The sequence below is a fragment of the Hemitrygon akajei genome, chromosome 2, assembly GCF_048418815.1.
Source record: "Hemitrygon akajei chromosome 2, sHemAka1.3, whole genome shotgun sequence".
Lineage (NCBI taxonomy): Eukaryota > Metazoa > Chordata > Chondrichthyes > Myliobatiformes > Dasyatidae > Hemitrygon > Hemitrygon akajei.
The window spans coordinates 21,800,519-21,815,376 of NC_133125.1; the positions used below are offsets into that span (position 1 = coordinate 21,800,519).

At 41.0% G+C, this 14,858-nt stretch overlaps 1 protein-coding gene across 1 annotated transcript in view; it reads left to right on the top strand.

Moving 5' to 3' along the window:
- Nucleotides 1-10,574: 10,574 nt before the first annotated feature.
- man2a1 (mannosidase, alpha, class 2A, member 1) overlaps nt 10,575-14,858 on the top strand; it is a 111,549-nt gene continuing 107,265 nt past the window's right edge. The window contains exon 1 of the mRNA XM_073068199.1: nt 10,575-12,151. Within this exon, the coding sequence (XP_072924300.1) occupies nt 12,017-12,151 (135 nt within the window). The 5' untranslated portion in view covers nt 10,575-12,016. The remainder of the gene's footprint in view (nt 12,152-14,858) is intronic.

The window sequence follows — 14,858 nt, forward strand, 5'->3', positions numbered from 1 at the left end:
GAGTTGAACATCTTGTAAAGTTTAATAGCAGTTGGCAGGCCAAATAAGGTGCATTACCACCACCTACTGAGTTGGAGTGTGCAGCAAAGAGACAGGAAGTATACCCACGAAACTCTACCCCTCAACAACATCTCAAACTCAAATAAAATCGAAAAATCTATTCAGAAAGTCAAATATACACTTGTACAAATCAAATGTACATTACAATGACAGTGATATCCCAAAAAACTTTCCATGTTAAACTGGATCTGTTCCAAAGCTCTCAATTTAGCCACTAGATGTTTCTTTCGCACCTCATAGTACTGCATTCAAATGCTGCATCGGTTCTTGACAAGTCCACTCTGTAGATGCCTGTATCATGCATACTAATTCTGAACAAGGTCTTATTCAACCTTGTATGTCCAATATGTAAATGAGTATAACTTCTTCTATCTTTTTATACCCATTTCCCAGTTGAGTTCCTACCATCCTTTGAATAGGGTCAGAGAATGTTGAATTGCAAAAGTAGAAAAACAATTATGTCAAATCATAAGAAAGGGAATTTGTTGAATGCCTATGTGATGGCTTTTTAGAGCATCTTGTACTTGAACCCACTTAAGGAAAGGCTATCTTAGACCGAGTGTTATGCAATAACCCAGATCTTATTGGGAAGCTTAACATAAAGGAACCTTAGGAGGCAGTCATCATAATATTATTGAACTCATGCTGCAATTTGAGAGGGAGAAGTATAACTCACACATATCAGTATCGCAATGGAATAAAGGAGATTACAGAGGCATGAGAGGGGAGCTTGCTTACATGGATTGGAGGAGGACGCTAATGCAGATGACAAAAGAGCAGAGATGGCTGAAGTTTCTGCGAATAGTTCACAAGGTGCAGGATAGATACGTCCTACAGAGGAAGAAGTTCTCAAATGGCAGGGGTAGGCAACTGTGGCTGACAAAGGAAGTTAAGGACTGCATAAAAGCCAAGAAAAGGGCATATTAGGTAGCAAAAGTGAGTGAGAACTTGGATTATTGGGAAGCTTTTAAAATCCAACAAAAGGCAACTAAGAAGCCATGAGAAGCCAAAAGATTAAATATGAGGACAGACTAGCCAAAAATATAAAGCAAGACACCAAAAGTTTTTTCAATTATATAAAAAGGGAGGTGAGAGTTAATATTGGACCACTGGAAAATGTTGCTGATGAGGTAGTAACGGGGGACAAAGAAATAGCAGATGAATTTTTTCCAACAATATTTTTATTAATTTTTAAATAAAGAGGACATAGTATAAAGGAGAATTATGCAGTGCATAACAAATGTATCAAATATACAATTCACATTTATGAAAGAGATGCACCCATAGTACAAACATGCTTTGATTATCGCCCCACCCCTCCCAGTCCCCAATTCCATGCCATCAAATGCATTGGCAAAAAGGGGAAAAACAGAACCTTTGTCTCCACAGAGCTGCATTGGTATAGAGAAGGTGTATTTTTCTAATACATAGGCTGTTGTATGATAACAAATTTGAGTTCAAAGAGTTTTACTGGAAAATGCTGGAGGTCAGGGATTTATGTACTGAGGAAAGGGAGAGAGAATGGACCTTTAGTCTGGCTGGGAATTTTGAAAATATTCAAGGGTCCCCACATCTTTTGGAACTTCATGTCCAAATTGACAATTGAACAGTGGACCCTCTCAAGGTGTAGACTGGACATGATGTCCCTGAGCCACTGAGCGTGGGTGGGTGGGGCAGCATCCCTCCACCTGAGCAAAACTGCGTGCCTGGCCAACAGAGAAGCAAATGACGGTGTGCGACATTTAGTCGGACTTAGGTGTACGTCCCCCTCTTCAAAGGTGCCGAAAAGAGCAATCAAAGGGTTGGGTTCCAAATTGTAATTAAGTATATGGGATAAAGTTTGGAAGACACCTTTCCAGTATTTTCCCAAACTAGGGCATGTCTAGTACATATGGATAAGGGAAGCCTCACCCCTTTTGCATTGGTCGCAACAGGGATTAACATCTGGATAAATGCGAGATAATTTAGACATATGGGCCTTGTGTACAACCTTGAACTGTAACAGGCAGTGGCGGGCACATAAAGAGGTTGAGTTAACTAATTTGAAGACTTCATCCCATACATCATCTGACATTGAAAAATTTAAATCTTGCTCCGAGGCAGTTTTAATTTTGTCAAGAGAGGCTTGCCTCAGAGCTGCCGCTTGTCACAGATAAAAGATATTAGACCTTTGCGCAATGGATTCATACAGAGAAACATATCAATGATGTTTGTGTTAGGGGTCTCAGGGAAGTTTGCTATCAGAGGGCGGATAAAATGTCTAATTTGCTAATATCTAAAGAAATGAGTGTTGGGTAGATTAAACTTTGCAGGCAGTTGTTCAAATGATGCAAAACAGTTGTCTAAAAAAAGATCTTTAAAGCATCTCATGCCCTTTCTGTACCAGTCTTGAAATGTTGAATCGTGTATAGAAGGCTGGAAGAGATGATTATGTAGAATAGGACTTGAAAGAGAGAAGCTATGGAGACCACTATGCTTGCTGAACTGGGCCCACACTGTTAAGGTGTGCCTGATGACAGGATTAGCAATTAGTTTAGATGTACAAAAAGGGAGTGTGGATCCAAGAACTGGGGAAGTGGAAACATTTTTAGTAGAGTTCAGCTCCATTGTCACCCATATTGGGCAGTTGGATTGATTATGAAAATGAGACCAAAAGATGGGACAACAAATGTAGCTGCCCATGGCAGATGAATTTGATGGGTACTTTGCATCTGTCTTCACTTTGGAAGACACTAGCAGTGTGCCAGAGGTCCATGAGTGTCAGGGAGCAGGAGTGAGAGCCAATGCTATTATAAAGGAAGAAGTGCTGGGTGAACTCAAAGGTCTTAAAAGTGAAAAAGTCACCTGGGCCAAATGGACTGCATCCAGAGCCCTGAGGGAGGTTGCTGAATAGATAACAAATGCATTGGTCATGATCTAGAAACACAGAAAACCTATAGCACAGTACAGAACCTTTGGCTCACAAAGTTGTGCCAAACATGTCCCTACCTTAGAAATTACTACGATTACCATAGCCCTCTATTTTTCTAAGCTCCATGTACCTATCCAAAAGTCTCGTAAAAGACCCTATCGTATAGAATTTTTGATCTTTCAAGAATCACTTGATTCTGGCATGGTCCCGGAGAACTGGAAGATTGCAAATGTCAATCCACTCTTAAGAAGTGAGAGAGGCAAAAGAAAGGAAATTACAGGCCAGTTAACCTAACCTCAGTGGTTGGGAAAGTGTTGGAGCCTACTATTACAGATGAGGATTCACAGTACATGGAGACTAATGATAAAATAAGTCAAAGCCAGCATAGTTTCTGTAAAGGGAAATCTGGCCTGACAAATCTGTCAAGAGTTCTTCAAGGAAGTAACAAGCAGGGTGGACAAAGGAGAGGCAGTGCATGTCACTTACTTGGATTTTCAGAAAGCATTTGATACGGTGCCACACGAGGCTACTTAACAAGGTAAAATCCTGTGACATTGCAGGAACGATACTGGCATGTGGAAAGGCTGACAAGCAGGAGGCAGAGAGTGGGAATAATAGGGGCCTTTTCTGATTGGCTGCCAGTGACTAGTGGTGTTCCTCAGGGGTCAGTATCGGGACCAGCACTTTTCACATTGCTTGTCAATGATTTAGATAATGGAATTGATGGCTTTGTGGCAAAGTTAGCCAATGATTCGAAGATAGGTTGATGGGTAGGTAGTGCTGAGGAAGCAATGCGATTGCAGCAGGACAAACAAATTGGAAGAATGGGCAAAAAAGTGGAAGATGGAATATAGTGTTGGGACATGTATGATAATGCATTTTGGTAAAAGGAACAATAGTGCAGATTATTATCTAAATGGGGAGAAAGTTCAAACATCAGAGGTGCAGAGGGACTTAGGAATCCTTGTGCAAGACTCCAGAAGGTTACTTTACAGGTTGAGTCTGTGGTAAAGGAGGCAAATGCAATGTTAGCATTTATTTCATATGAATAGAATATAAAAGCAAGGAGATAATACTGAGCCTTCATAAGACACTAGTCAGGCCATAGTTGGAGTACTCTCAACAGTTTTCGGCCCCTGTCTCAGAAAGGATGTGTTGTCCTTGGAGAGAGTACAAAGGAGGTTCATGAGGATGATTCTGGGAATGAAGGTGTTTACATATGAGGAGTATTTGGCAGCTTTGGGCCTGTACTCACTGGAATTTAGACGAATGCAGGGGTGGGAGGAATTTCATTGAAACCTACTGAATGTTGAAAGAATTAGATAAGGTAGATGTGGAAAGGATGTTTCCTATGGTGGGGGTATCCAGAACAAGAGGGCACAGCCTCAAAATTGAGGAAAAGGAGGAATTTTAGAGCAGAGGTAAGGAGGAATTTTTTTTTAGCCAGAGGTTAGTAATCCTGTGAAATGCTCTGCCAGACTGCGGTGGAAGCCAAGTCTGTGCATATATTTAAGGTAGAAGTTGATAGTTTCCTGATTGGTCAGGGCATCAAAGGATATGGTGAGAAGGCAGGTGTACGAATTTGAGTGGGATCCTGGATCAGCCACGATGGAATGGCAGAGCAGACTCTCTGGGCTGAAAGGCCTAATTCTGCTCCTGTGCCTTATGGAATTTTGGATTTTATATAAGTGCCATTCATTCTTTTCCTGACACCAACTTTGTGATTGAATACTTTTTTTTAAATGACTTTCATTTCCCCCTAATGCAAAGGCACCACTACATGTATATCCTTATTTTTAAGTGATTACTTCAAAAGAATATCTGCCACCTTATTTCCTTCAATCCCAACATGGGCAGGAACCCATATGAAACGTATACATAGACCTAGACTCTGAAGCCTCAACAGATGTTGTCCAATCTCAAGATTCAAGATTCAAAAACTTTATTGTCGTTCTAACTGTACATCAGCTCTGCAGGGCAGAATGAGACAGCGTTTCTCAGGAGCAGTGCAATGATAACATAACAAACGCAACACTAAATAATAAACATAACAATAAATAGTAAAACACAACAGCCACATGTCAGTTAAAAACAAGTTATAAGTGTCCAGTGCAAGTTAAAAATGTCCAAAGCAGAGTCAGGTAGAGCAGCTATTTAGCAGTCTGACTGCCTGTGGGAGGAAACTATTTAGTAGCCTTGTGGTTTTAGTTTTGATGCTCCTGTAACCTTTTCCTGATGGCAGAAGAACAAACAGTTCATGGAGAGGGTGTGACGGGTCTTTAATGATGTACCGTGTCTTCTGGAGGCATCGACTCTGAAATAAGTCTTGGACAGAAGGTAGAGAGACCCCAATAACCTTCTCTGCTCCCCTAGCCACCCTCTGCAAGGCTTTTTTGTTGGCAGCACTGCAGCTGGAGTACCAGGTTGTGATGCAAAAGTTCAGCACACTCTTAACCACACCTCTGCAGAATGTAGTTAAGATGTTAGTGGGGAGTGATGCTTGTTTAAGCTTCCTCAGAAAGTGCAATCTCTGCTGGGCTCATTTCACAATCCCAGTGGTGTTCCTGGACCAGGTGAGATTGTCCGAGATCTGCACCCCAAGGAACTTGATGTTTTCCACTCTCTCCACTGTGGAGCCACTGATGCTGAGGGGTGTGTGCTCAGGCTGAGACTGTCTGAAATCGACAATCACCTCCTTGGTTTTGGTGATATTAAGCATCAAGTTGTTGTCACTGCACCAGCTCTCTAGGTGTTTGACCTCCTCCATGTACATTGTTTCATCATTTTTGCTGATGAGCCCCACCACTGTGGTATCATCAGCAAATTTAATGATCAGGTTCTCCTTGAATCTGGCTGCACAGTCATTTGTTAGCAGTGTAAACAGCAAGTGGCTAAGCACACAGCCTTGTGGGGATCCAGTGCTCAGTGTGATGGAGTCAGAGATGTTCCTGCCAACACGGACTGACTGTGGTCTCTCTGTCAAGAAATCCAGAATCCAGCGACACATGGCAGTGTTAAGGCCAAGCAGCAACAGTTTCTCCACTAGTCTCTGCGGGATGATGGTATTGAACGCTGAACTGAAATCAATGTACAGGATTCTGGCATAAGTGTCTTTGTTGTCCAAGTGCGAGAGAACTGTGTGCAGTGTGGTGGATAGAGATAGATAGATAGATCCTCCGTAGAGCGATTTGGACGATAAGCAAACTGTAGAGGATCCAGCGATGAGGGGAGGCTGGCTGTGATATGAGGCTTGACAAGCCGTTCAAAACATTTCATCACTATGGGGGTCAGGGCAACGGGACGGTAATCATTCAGACAGGCTACAACTGATATCTTTGCTACAGGGATGATTGTGGAGGTTTTGAAGCATCTGGGGACAGTGGCTTGACTAAGGGAGATGTTGAAAATGTCTGTCAGGACATTTGCTAATACATCAGCACATTCCTTGAGCACACGTCCAGGGATGTTGTCGGGACCTCCCGCTTTTCATGGGTTAACCCTGGCAAGGGTCCTCCGTGTTTGCTTTGAATCAATGATTGGAGCCGGCTGGTCAGATGGTAAGAAGCGACTGGCTCTCCCCCTTTCTGTAGTGTTTGATGCTTTGAAGCGTGCAAAGAATTTGTTAGGCCTTTTAGTAAGAGAGGCGTCGCTGTCATCAGTCTTCTGCCTGATCTTGTAGTCTGTCAGAGTTTTAATTCCCTGCCACATCCGTCTGGTGTCACCTGTGTCACAGAAGTATCCATGTATTTTGTCCGCGTAGGCCCTTTTCGCTTTCCTGATCCCTAGTGAAAGCGCAGACCTGGCTGAGCGAAGCGTACTCCTGCCCCCCGATCTGTAGGCTGTGTCACGGGCCTTCAGTAGTGAATGCACCTCTGTTGTCATCCATGGCTTTTTATAACCATGTGCAGTGAAGATTTTCATCACAGTGACATCCTCTGTGCTTTTGGCTGTGTAACTGATTACTGCCTCTGCATACTCCTCAATGTCTAAATGGTCATCATAGGAGGCTGCTGTTTTGAATATGTCCCAGTCTGTGTGCAAAAAACAGTCTTGTAGTGCTGAGGCTGCTCCTTTTGGCCAGATCCTTATCTGTCTTTTCTATGCTCTCATACGTTTAAGCAGTGGTTTAAATGCTGGAGTTAACATGATAGATATGTGGTCAGAGTGGCCAAGTTGGGGGCAGGGGGCTGCTTTGTATGCCTGTGGGGTGTTTGTATAAACCAAGTCCAGTGTTGTCTCCCCTGGTTTTGAAATCCACATATTGCAGGAATTTGGGGAACACAGTCTTTAAGCTGGTGTGGTTAAAGTCCCCAGCAATCACCACAAAGCTGTCAGGATGTGTAGTCAGTAGCTCACTGATGGCTTCATGTAGGCCTCCCAGTGCTTCGTTAGCATTAGCCTCAGCATTGGCACTGGGAGCTACGTAAACAGCTGCCACAAGCATGATGGTGAATTCCCTTGGCAGATAGAACGGCCGGCATTTCACAATGAGAAATTCAGCCAGAAGAACGTCTGGGTCTACAGTTTTAACTGCAATACCTGCTCTAATAGATGTCAAGACCAAGAACAAATCAGAGCACAGAAGTACATAATCAGGGTATACTTCTTCAATGCATTCCAAGGCTAAAATGATAGCCACCATCTCAGATGCAAATACTTTGCTGGATAGTCATTTCAGGTAACTATTAAGAAACTTTGGAACATAAATAGAAGCACCTGAAGGACCAGATGGATAGTTTGAACCATCTGTGTAAATATGTAAGAATCCATAATGTCTGCCTTGCATGTACTGCTGAACATCCTGTGCCACTGATAAGCTATCATTCCTCATCTTGATCTTTTCTTGAAGGTCACAGGCAAAGGGAAGAACCATGGAGGAGTGACAGAAAAGCAGACACTGAGACCATAATGTACATTAAATAACCCAAGATTTTGTGCCAAATCATTTCCCATCCATGTTTATGAAAACAGTGCTCCTATTAATGTTGCTAATATTGGATGACCAACTGTATACCCTCATATGTTAACCCAATAAATCATTGCTAATTGTAATCTACGTAGATGTGAAAGTACTTTACCCATTTTTACTAGTAATGCCAAAATTGGAGATGATCTAACAGCACTACAACATAATCTATCAATGCTTGAGCTTGAACTTTATTTTGGGGCTCGAGGAGCACTGCTGCGTCTGACCCATAAGCAAAGACAGATCTGATTAAAGCAATATACATTTGCTTAAGTAACCTCCTACTCACAGCCCAATCACACCCAACTAAGCACCAGAGCACATTAGGGTTTATTTTTAAACATTTCTCTAAAATTTTATTCACGTGCACCTTCCATGTCAGCCTTGTGTCCATCTTAGAAACTTTACTACTGACTCTTGTTTAAGAGATTTACCATACAACTTGAGATCAATTGTCTGTGTAATGTTTCTTTTAGAAAACCAAGTAATTTGAATCTTTGCAACAGAAATGTAAATTCTCACTGACATCCACACTACTCTACTTCATTAATAGCCTGCCTGCATTTTCCCAACTGTATAATTTATATTCTTGCCTGTCTTCTACACTATGCCATCAAGAGCTCAGGAAATGTCTGAGCTAACACTTAAGAAAATATAATTAATCATAATATTAAAAAGGAGTGGGCTACGCACATTCCCCTGTGGAGTTCAATTATCTATCTCATAATCCTTAGAGAACGTTGTTACCCACCTTAATCTGTATCTTTCTATCACAAAAAATCTTGAATCCAACTGAACATTCTCCCCTTTTCCACTTTAATCAGCAATTTTTGTGTCCATTTCATATCATAAGCTTTCTCTCAAAGAAAACTGAAAACCACTGATGCTTTATCAAATTGGGCCTTAAGAATATCAATGCTATGTGTACCAGAGGAGAGGTTCTCATATTCCCAGATGAATTTTAAAAAGGCAGATTGGGAAATACCTGATGATTTTTTTGTGAAAAGTAGATTTCCTGACCATTTTGTTTTGGAGGATATTGAGCTGAATAATAATATCTTGTATTCTGTATTTAACTCAATAGCTAAGGAATCAACTTCCATATCATTGGGAAATAATAAAAGGAAAGCTGTTTCCTGGTTGATAGATGACTGTAAAAGAGCTGTGAAGGTTCATAGTAAAGCTTCTAGGAAAGTTAAACAGTCCATCATTCATACAATATAAAAGAGCTCAAGCTATAGTTAGAAAAGTAATGAGAAGATCAAAGAACTGCTTTTCCCCAGTGCTATCCCATTTTTGACAAAAGTGGCCACTCCTTCTCCATTACCCATTTTCCAATTGCATATTATATCAACATAACCTTGTACCTTAAAATTTAGACAAGATTTCAACCAGGTTTCTTGTATGCATATAAGTTCAGGTTTATTTGGTAAATCTTCAATGTTTCTTAAACTCTTGATCATTAGTTTACAGGCTTCTACTACTCCATTGTAAGAATAGACAAACTATTAACAATCCTCCTTTGAAGTTGGAACATTATTTACTCCTTGTAACTTCTAGAGTTAAGTCTTTTATCTCAAGATGTTCTTCTGCAGCTTTTAATATAATTTTTTAATGTCCTTTTAGTTTGTGCTGTAGAATACACACATCTGCCAAAAACATGACAAACTTTAGTTATCAACAATCACAGAATCCTTTCTTATATAATCATACATTCTTTAAATTATCCATATTATGGATGTTAATAGGACCCATTGACACAGTCTTTTGTACTTTCTGCAGAGCCTCTGGACATGATATGCCTATTTCCATCCAAACACATTACACTTCCACAGCTTTTTTATGTACAGGACACCCTGCATAAGCAAAGCTATGTTCTCCTCCACAGTTGTTACAATTTAGCCTAACACCTTCTCCACAATTGCCATAATCATGCTCTTCTACCACACCACTTTTTACCCTTACACACAACTAAGTGAACAAACTTCTGGTAGTGAAAACATCTCAGAGGGGGCAGAACATAGTCTCAAGCCTTGTAACATATAACCTAAATTAACCCTATCCTGCAACATGTTTTGATTAAATTTTTCTTTCTAAATCTTTTTATTAATTTTCAAATAAAATGTTTTGATTAAAATTAACCAACACAGATAAGCTATGTGCTCTCCACGCATCACAAAACATTTTAAACATTTAGTGCCCAGAACTTTTACCACAACTAAATTATTTTTAACTTGATCTATGGATACATCCCCAGAGTTTACTCCCCAAAGCTATTGTTCAAATAGTGATGTTACTTCCTTGGTGTTCTTGTTCTTCATTCTCTCAGCCCCAAAACATTCTCACATTGCTTACTATCTTTACATAGATTGCCCATCACTTAAAGGTCTTGCACCATTATCTCCTAATGCCCTTTTTTTCCAAATCCCTGGCCCAATTAGATTGATATCGGAAAGAGGTGCACATTCAACACTCAACAAAACCTTAAACTCTTCCTTCCTTCTTCTATTTAAACCATGTCTAGGGTCTGCATCACCGGACTATAAGCTGCTGCAGCTCAATCGGCTGCTTGCTTTGCAGTTTCCCCAGAAACCTGCCGTTCGCCTCCCTCTGGACAACATCTATCAGCCAATACCACCACCTCCCCCTCGGTCTAACAGCAGGCTCAATCCGCCGCCGCCGCCGCCGCCGCCGCCACCCTCCCGCTCCGGCTCACCCCGACCCCGCCACACGGAGGGAAGCGAACGGCCGCCGCGCGCGAGGCCACGTCAGCAGCGCGCGCTTCCGCCGGCGGCGTGCGGCCGACTCCGATGGAAGCGGGCGTTATTTTATCATATCTGTGAGAAAAAAAAACAGGTGGCGTTTCTGGTTGACTGGAGCGCTGTGCGGAGGATATCATGTTAAAAGGTGTCCTTATGTGTAATTGACGTTATCCATCGAGGACCTTTTTGGGGGAAAAATGTTGGCGAGCAGCTGACGGTTGAGGTCGAGCCAGTTTCGACGGAGGGAGAGAAGGGCAACATGAAAACCCTGGTTCCGAATGGCGGAAGCTACTGTGCTTGACGTCTCCGTGCTCACCAGAATCGGCCGAAGGCGTGGATGTTTTGTATACGCTCACCAGCAAGGGAACTCACATTGAATAAATAAAGCTATACATACACAGCTATGCATCCAGTGTGTATTGATTTTTGTAAAATTGTGAATACTTAATGCATCAGGAAGTCGGATGTGTTCTGCATGGGATTGAATGTGACCTTCCATTGATAAAGGAAGAAGATTTCTAGGGTAAAGGACTGTTCTCCTGTGTTGAATTTATTTGAGGGACAGAACGTAAGCAAAAAGGTCGCCCGATCAAACAGTCCTACACATTATTGTTAATTTTCCCACAGCAACCAGTAGATGCAGTTTAACCGATAACTCTCGAGAGTTTAGGTAAAAGGATCTATAACAAAAAAATACTTGTGGAGCATAGTTCGGCGAGATTACTCTGTTGTTTTCGGAATGGCAGAACCAGACAACTGATACTTAATTTACGGAGATTTCACACCAGCGGTTTATGGTTTGGCAGTTTTGAATGTTAACTACTGTAGAGGAGAGCTGCACAAAGACGAGTAAATAAATAAACAATAATAACTTGTGATCATCCTGTGTTTATACCGCCTACTTCGACTGCGCTGAGTTGGGAAATACGGGTTGTTCTTCGCCTGGTTTCTAACGACAACACAACTTGTTTAGCTCCTGGACCCCTTTTTCCTGTCGAAGAAATTTTATTTTACCGGGATATGTAGAAGGACTGATACCACTGACCCTACGACTAGTTGAGGAAGATTTTGGCAATAGTTTTATCTCGTGACTTTTCATTTAAATGAGGGGACGTGTTTGAAAAAAAACAATTTGGGATTTCCGCTCTGTTCTGCCACTCGATGCATGCGAGAGGAAAACGTTTAATTCTGTTTTGTCTAATGGTCCAACTCCCTACGTTTTCAGAACGAACTTTTAACGGGTTTTTTTGGAACCTTTAAAATATTGAGCAGATTCCAAGCGCGATTTTGCTTTTTAATGTGAAAAAAAAGGTAGAAATGAAACTCAGTAGGCAATTCACTATATTTGGAAGTGCCATCTTCTGCGTGGTGATCTTTTCCTTGTACTTAATGCTCGACCATGTTCAGTTCGATCGCCCAAAGAGCCTAAAGAAAGGGGTGACATTTCCCAAGGTAAGTGTTGTTAAATCTCTAGCGAGACTTAACTATCGAATGCTTTCACTATGATCTAAGACTGCGGCAGGCCGCGGCGTACACTCGCCCTTTACGATGACTTCAATTGATCTCGCATAAGTTAACTCACGAGTAGAAATTAAGTCTACTTTCTTTTACTTAATGCCAATGGCTCCTAGTTTTAATCATTTTGTGAGGTTCAGCCTCAATTTTCAGACGAGATTTTCTCAAGCCCAAAAAATCTTAACCGTACTTTTATTATTGATGTTTGAAAAATCAAAATCCCCCAAAGCGTTTGTGGCACTTGTAAAGTTACATTGTAAACTCTGTGAGTTCCTCCCAGCATTTTGTGTATGTTGCTTGTGATATAAACTTGTTCATTATACATTCCTAATTAAATACCTGAATGTAACTGTACGACAAGAACATGAATGTCAACAGTAAAAGTAATACTTTTCCAAAACTCTTTCTAACATGAACTTTCCAGAAGAGCCCGTAGATAGCAACAGGAATGGCTCACAGGACAAATGGAGTGTTTCTTCTGTCCAGACTTTGCTTTTATTCAAATATACCTTCATAAATTTTGCAAATATGTAAATACACAATATTTAATTAGTTTTTTAAAATAAAAACACCATTTTGCTAGCATGACCATTTAACCTTTACATTTCTTGAAATGCATGCTTTTTAAAAAAAATGTAGATTTGTACTTTTTTAGTATATAAGGGTGGGAGGGTCTTAAACGGTGAACTTTCCCCCGTGGGACATTTGTAAGTGGCTGCACCAAATTTCAGGGTATTCATCAGCACAGTCTTTGATGCTGGAGGATGTCAGTTTGCAGCCTTTGGTTATTGGTGCTGTCTTCACTGGGTTTCAGGCAGACAAAAATCTTGGTAATCTTTCACCAAGTTTCAGATCCTTCTGCTGGAGGTGACATTTATATCACCATATGTTTGTATTTACAAGCCCCAAGTCCAGTTTTATGTATCTGTTTGGGATGAAGACCACTCATCTCTTTTTTGAGACCACCTTTATTTAGAGAAAAAGACACAGAGGAGGAGTAAATACAAAGTTGAATGGCAGTTCCAAATTTTCCAGTTGAGTGAAGGAAATGGATGAGGATCATATCTCCAGTGCAGGCCAGTGTGTAGTGGCACTGAGCAATAACTACAGAACTGATAGAGTGACTCTTTCTCAGTAGCTGCCAAAAAATCTCCTGATGATTGTTAGAGATTTCTAGTTGTGGTGAACTACGTACATATACCTGTCTGGACACGCCCCCTGCTGACTGCTCCTGTGGCTCCTCCCACAGACCCTGGTATAAAGGCGATTGAGGCCTGAGCCCGGCCCTCATTCTCCAGGATGTAGTATGGTGGTCAGCCACTGCTTATTCCTTCTTCCAGTCAATAAAAGCCGAAATCTCGCCTTTACGTCTCAGAGAGAGTTATTGATGGTGCATCACTAGTGATGAGGAATTTTGCCGAGAATTGGTCCTTAGCATAGGCAGCCAACCAAAAGGTCAACTAAAACTGTTCCATTTTCCTGTAAGGCTTTTAGGACATTTTGATCTCAGATCTCAGGTCATTTATTCAATAATCTGCCCAAACAGGTTCTTCTGTACAAAGTGTTCTTCAGGGCACAGATGAAAGTTATGCAAGAGATGGTGTTGGATTGTGGTGACTCATTGCAAGCTACAAAATTCCAATTCCAAAGCAGTGTTCTGTGACAGTATAACCAGGTCTTTTTTTGTAACTCCAAGGAACAAATAGAATTTTAGCTAGTGCCCTCTTTTGTGGTTTCCATCACCAAGATCTGTGCATAATTTTAGACAACACACTCAAAGGTAGTCATCAAGATGAGGGTTATGTTGGGTATATTTGTCCCCCTTTTCCCTGCAGATTTGTAGGACAGAAGTGCAAGAGAGACTTCTGTATTCTTTTAAGAGACCAAGTTAGTGTTGTGTCATTTAAACTTAAATTGTAAATATGTCTGTCAGTTGCTCAAACTGCACCTAAAAATTCAAAGTATAAAGTATTACCAGAATACATACATGTCACCAAATGCATCCTGAGATTCTTTTCCTGTGGGTGTACTCAGCAAATCTATAGAACAGTAACTTAAATAGGATCAATGAAAGAGCTAGAGCATAGAAGACAACAAACTGTGCAAATGCAAATATACGTAAATAGCAATAAGTAACAAGAGCATGAAATGAGTCCTTAAAGTGAGATCATCGGTTGTGGGAACACCAGAAATAGAATCAGTGTAGTTATCCTTTTTTCTTCAAGAGCCTGATGGTTGAGGGGTAGTAACGGCTCTTGAACCTGATGGGTACCTTCAACCTGATGGCAGCACTGAGAAAAGGGCATGATCTAATTTTAAAAATCGAAGACTGCAGTCTCCTGACCAGTGCTGAAAATCTTCGATATAAGAACTTATTGGAACTTGTAGATCATTAATGACTGTATATTAAAAAAAAGACAGGCTATTGGGTCTGATTTTGTTTTCAAACTAACAATGAGGCTGATGGCTCATCATCACTTAGACAAAATAGCCCAGAGGAGTAGCAGATACACAGCTAAATTACAGTACTGAATTTACCATTTAAGCTTTCCCACTCCTCCTCTAGCTTTGTGAAAATAAGTACTTGTGTGTTTGTGGGGGAGAGGGATGGGAGAGCAGAGATTTTTTTTGTTCCCTGAAGTAG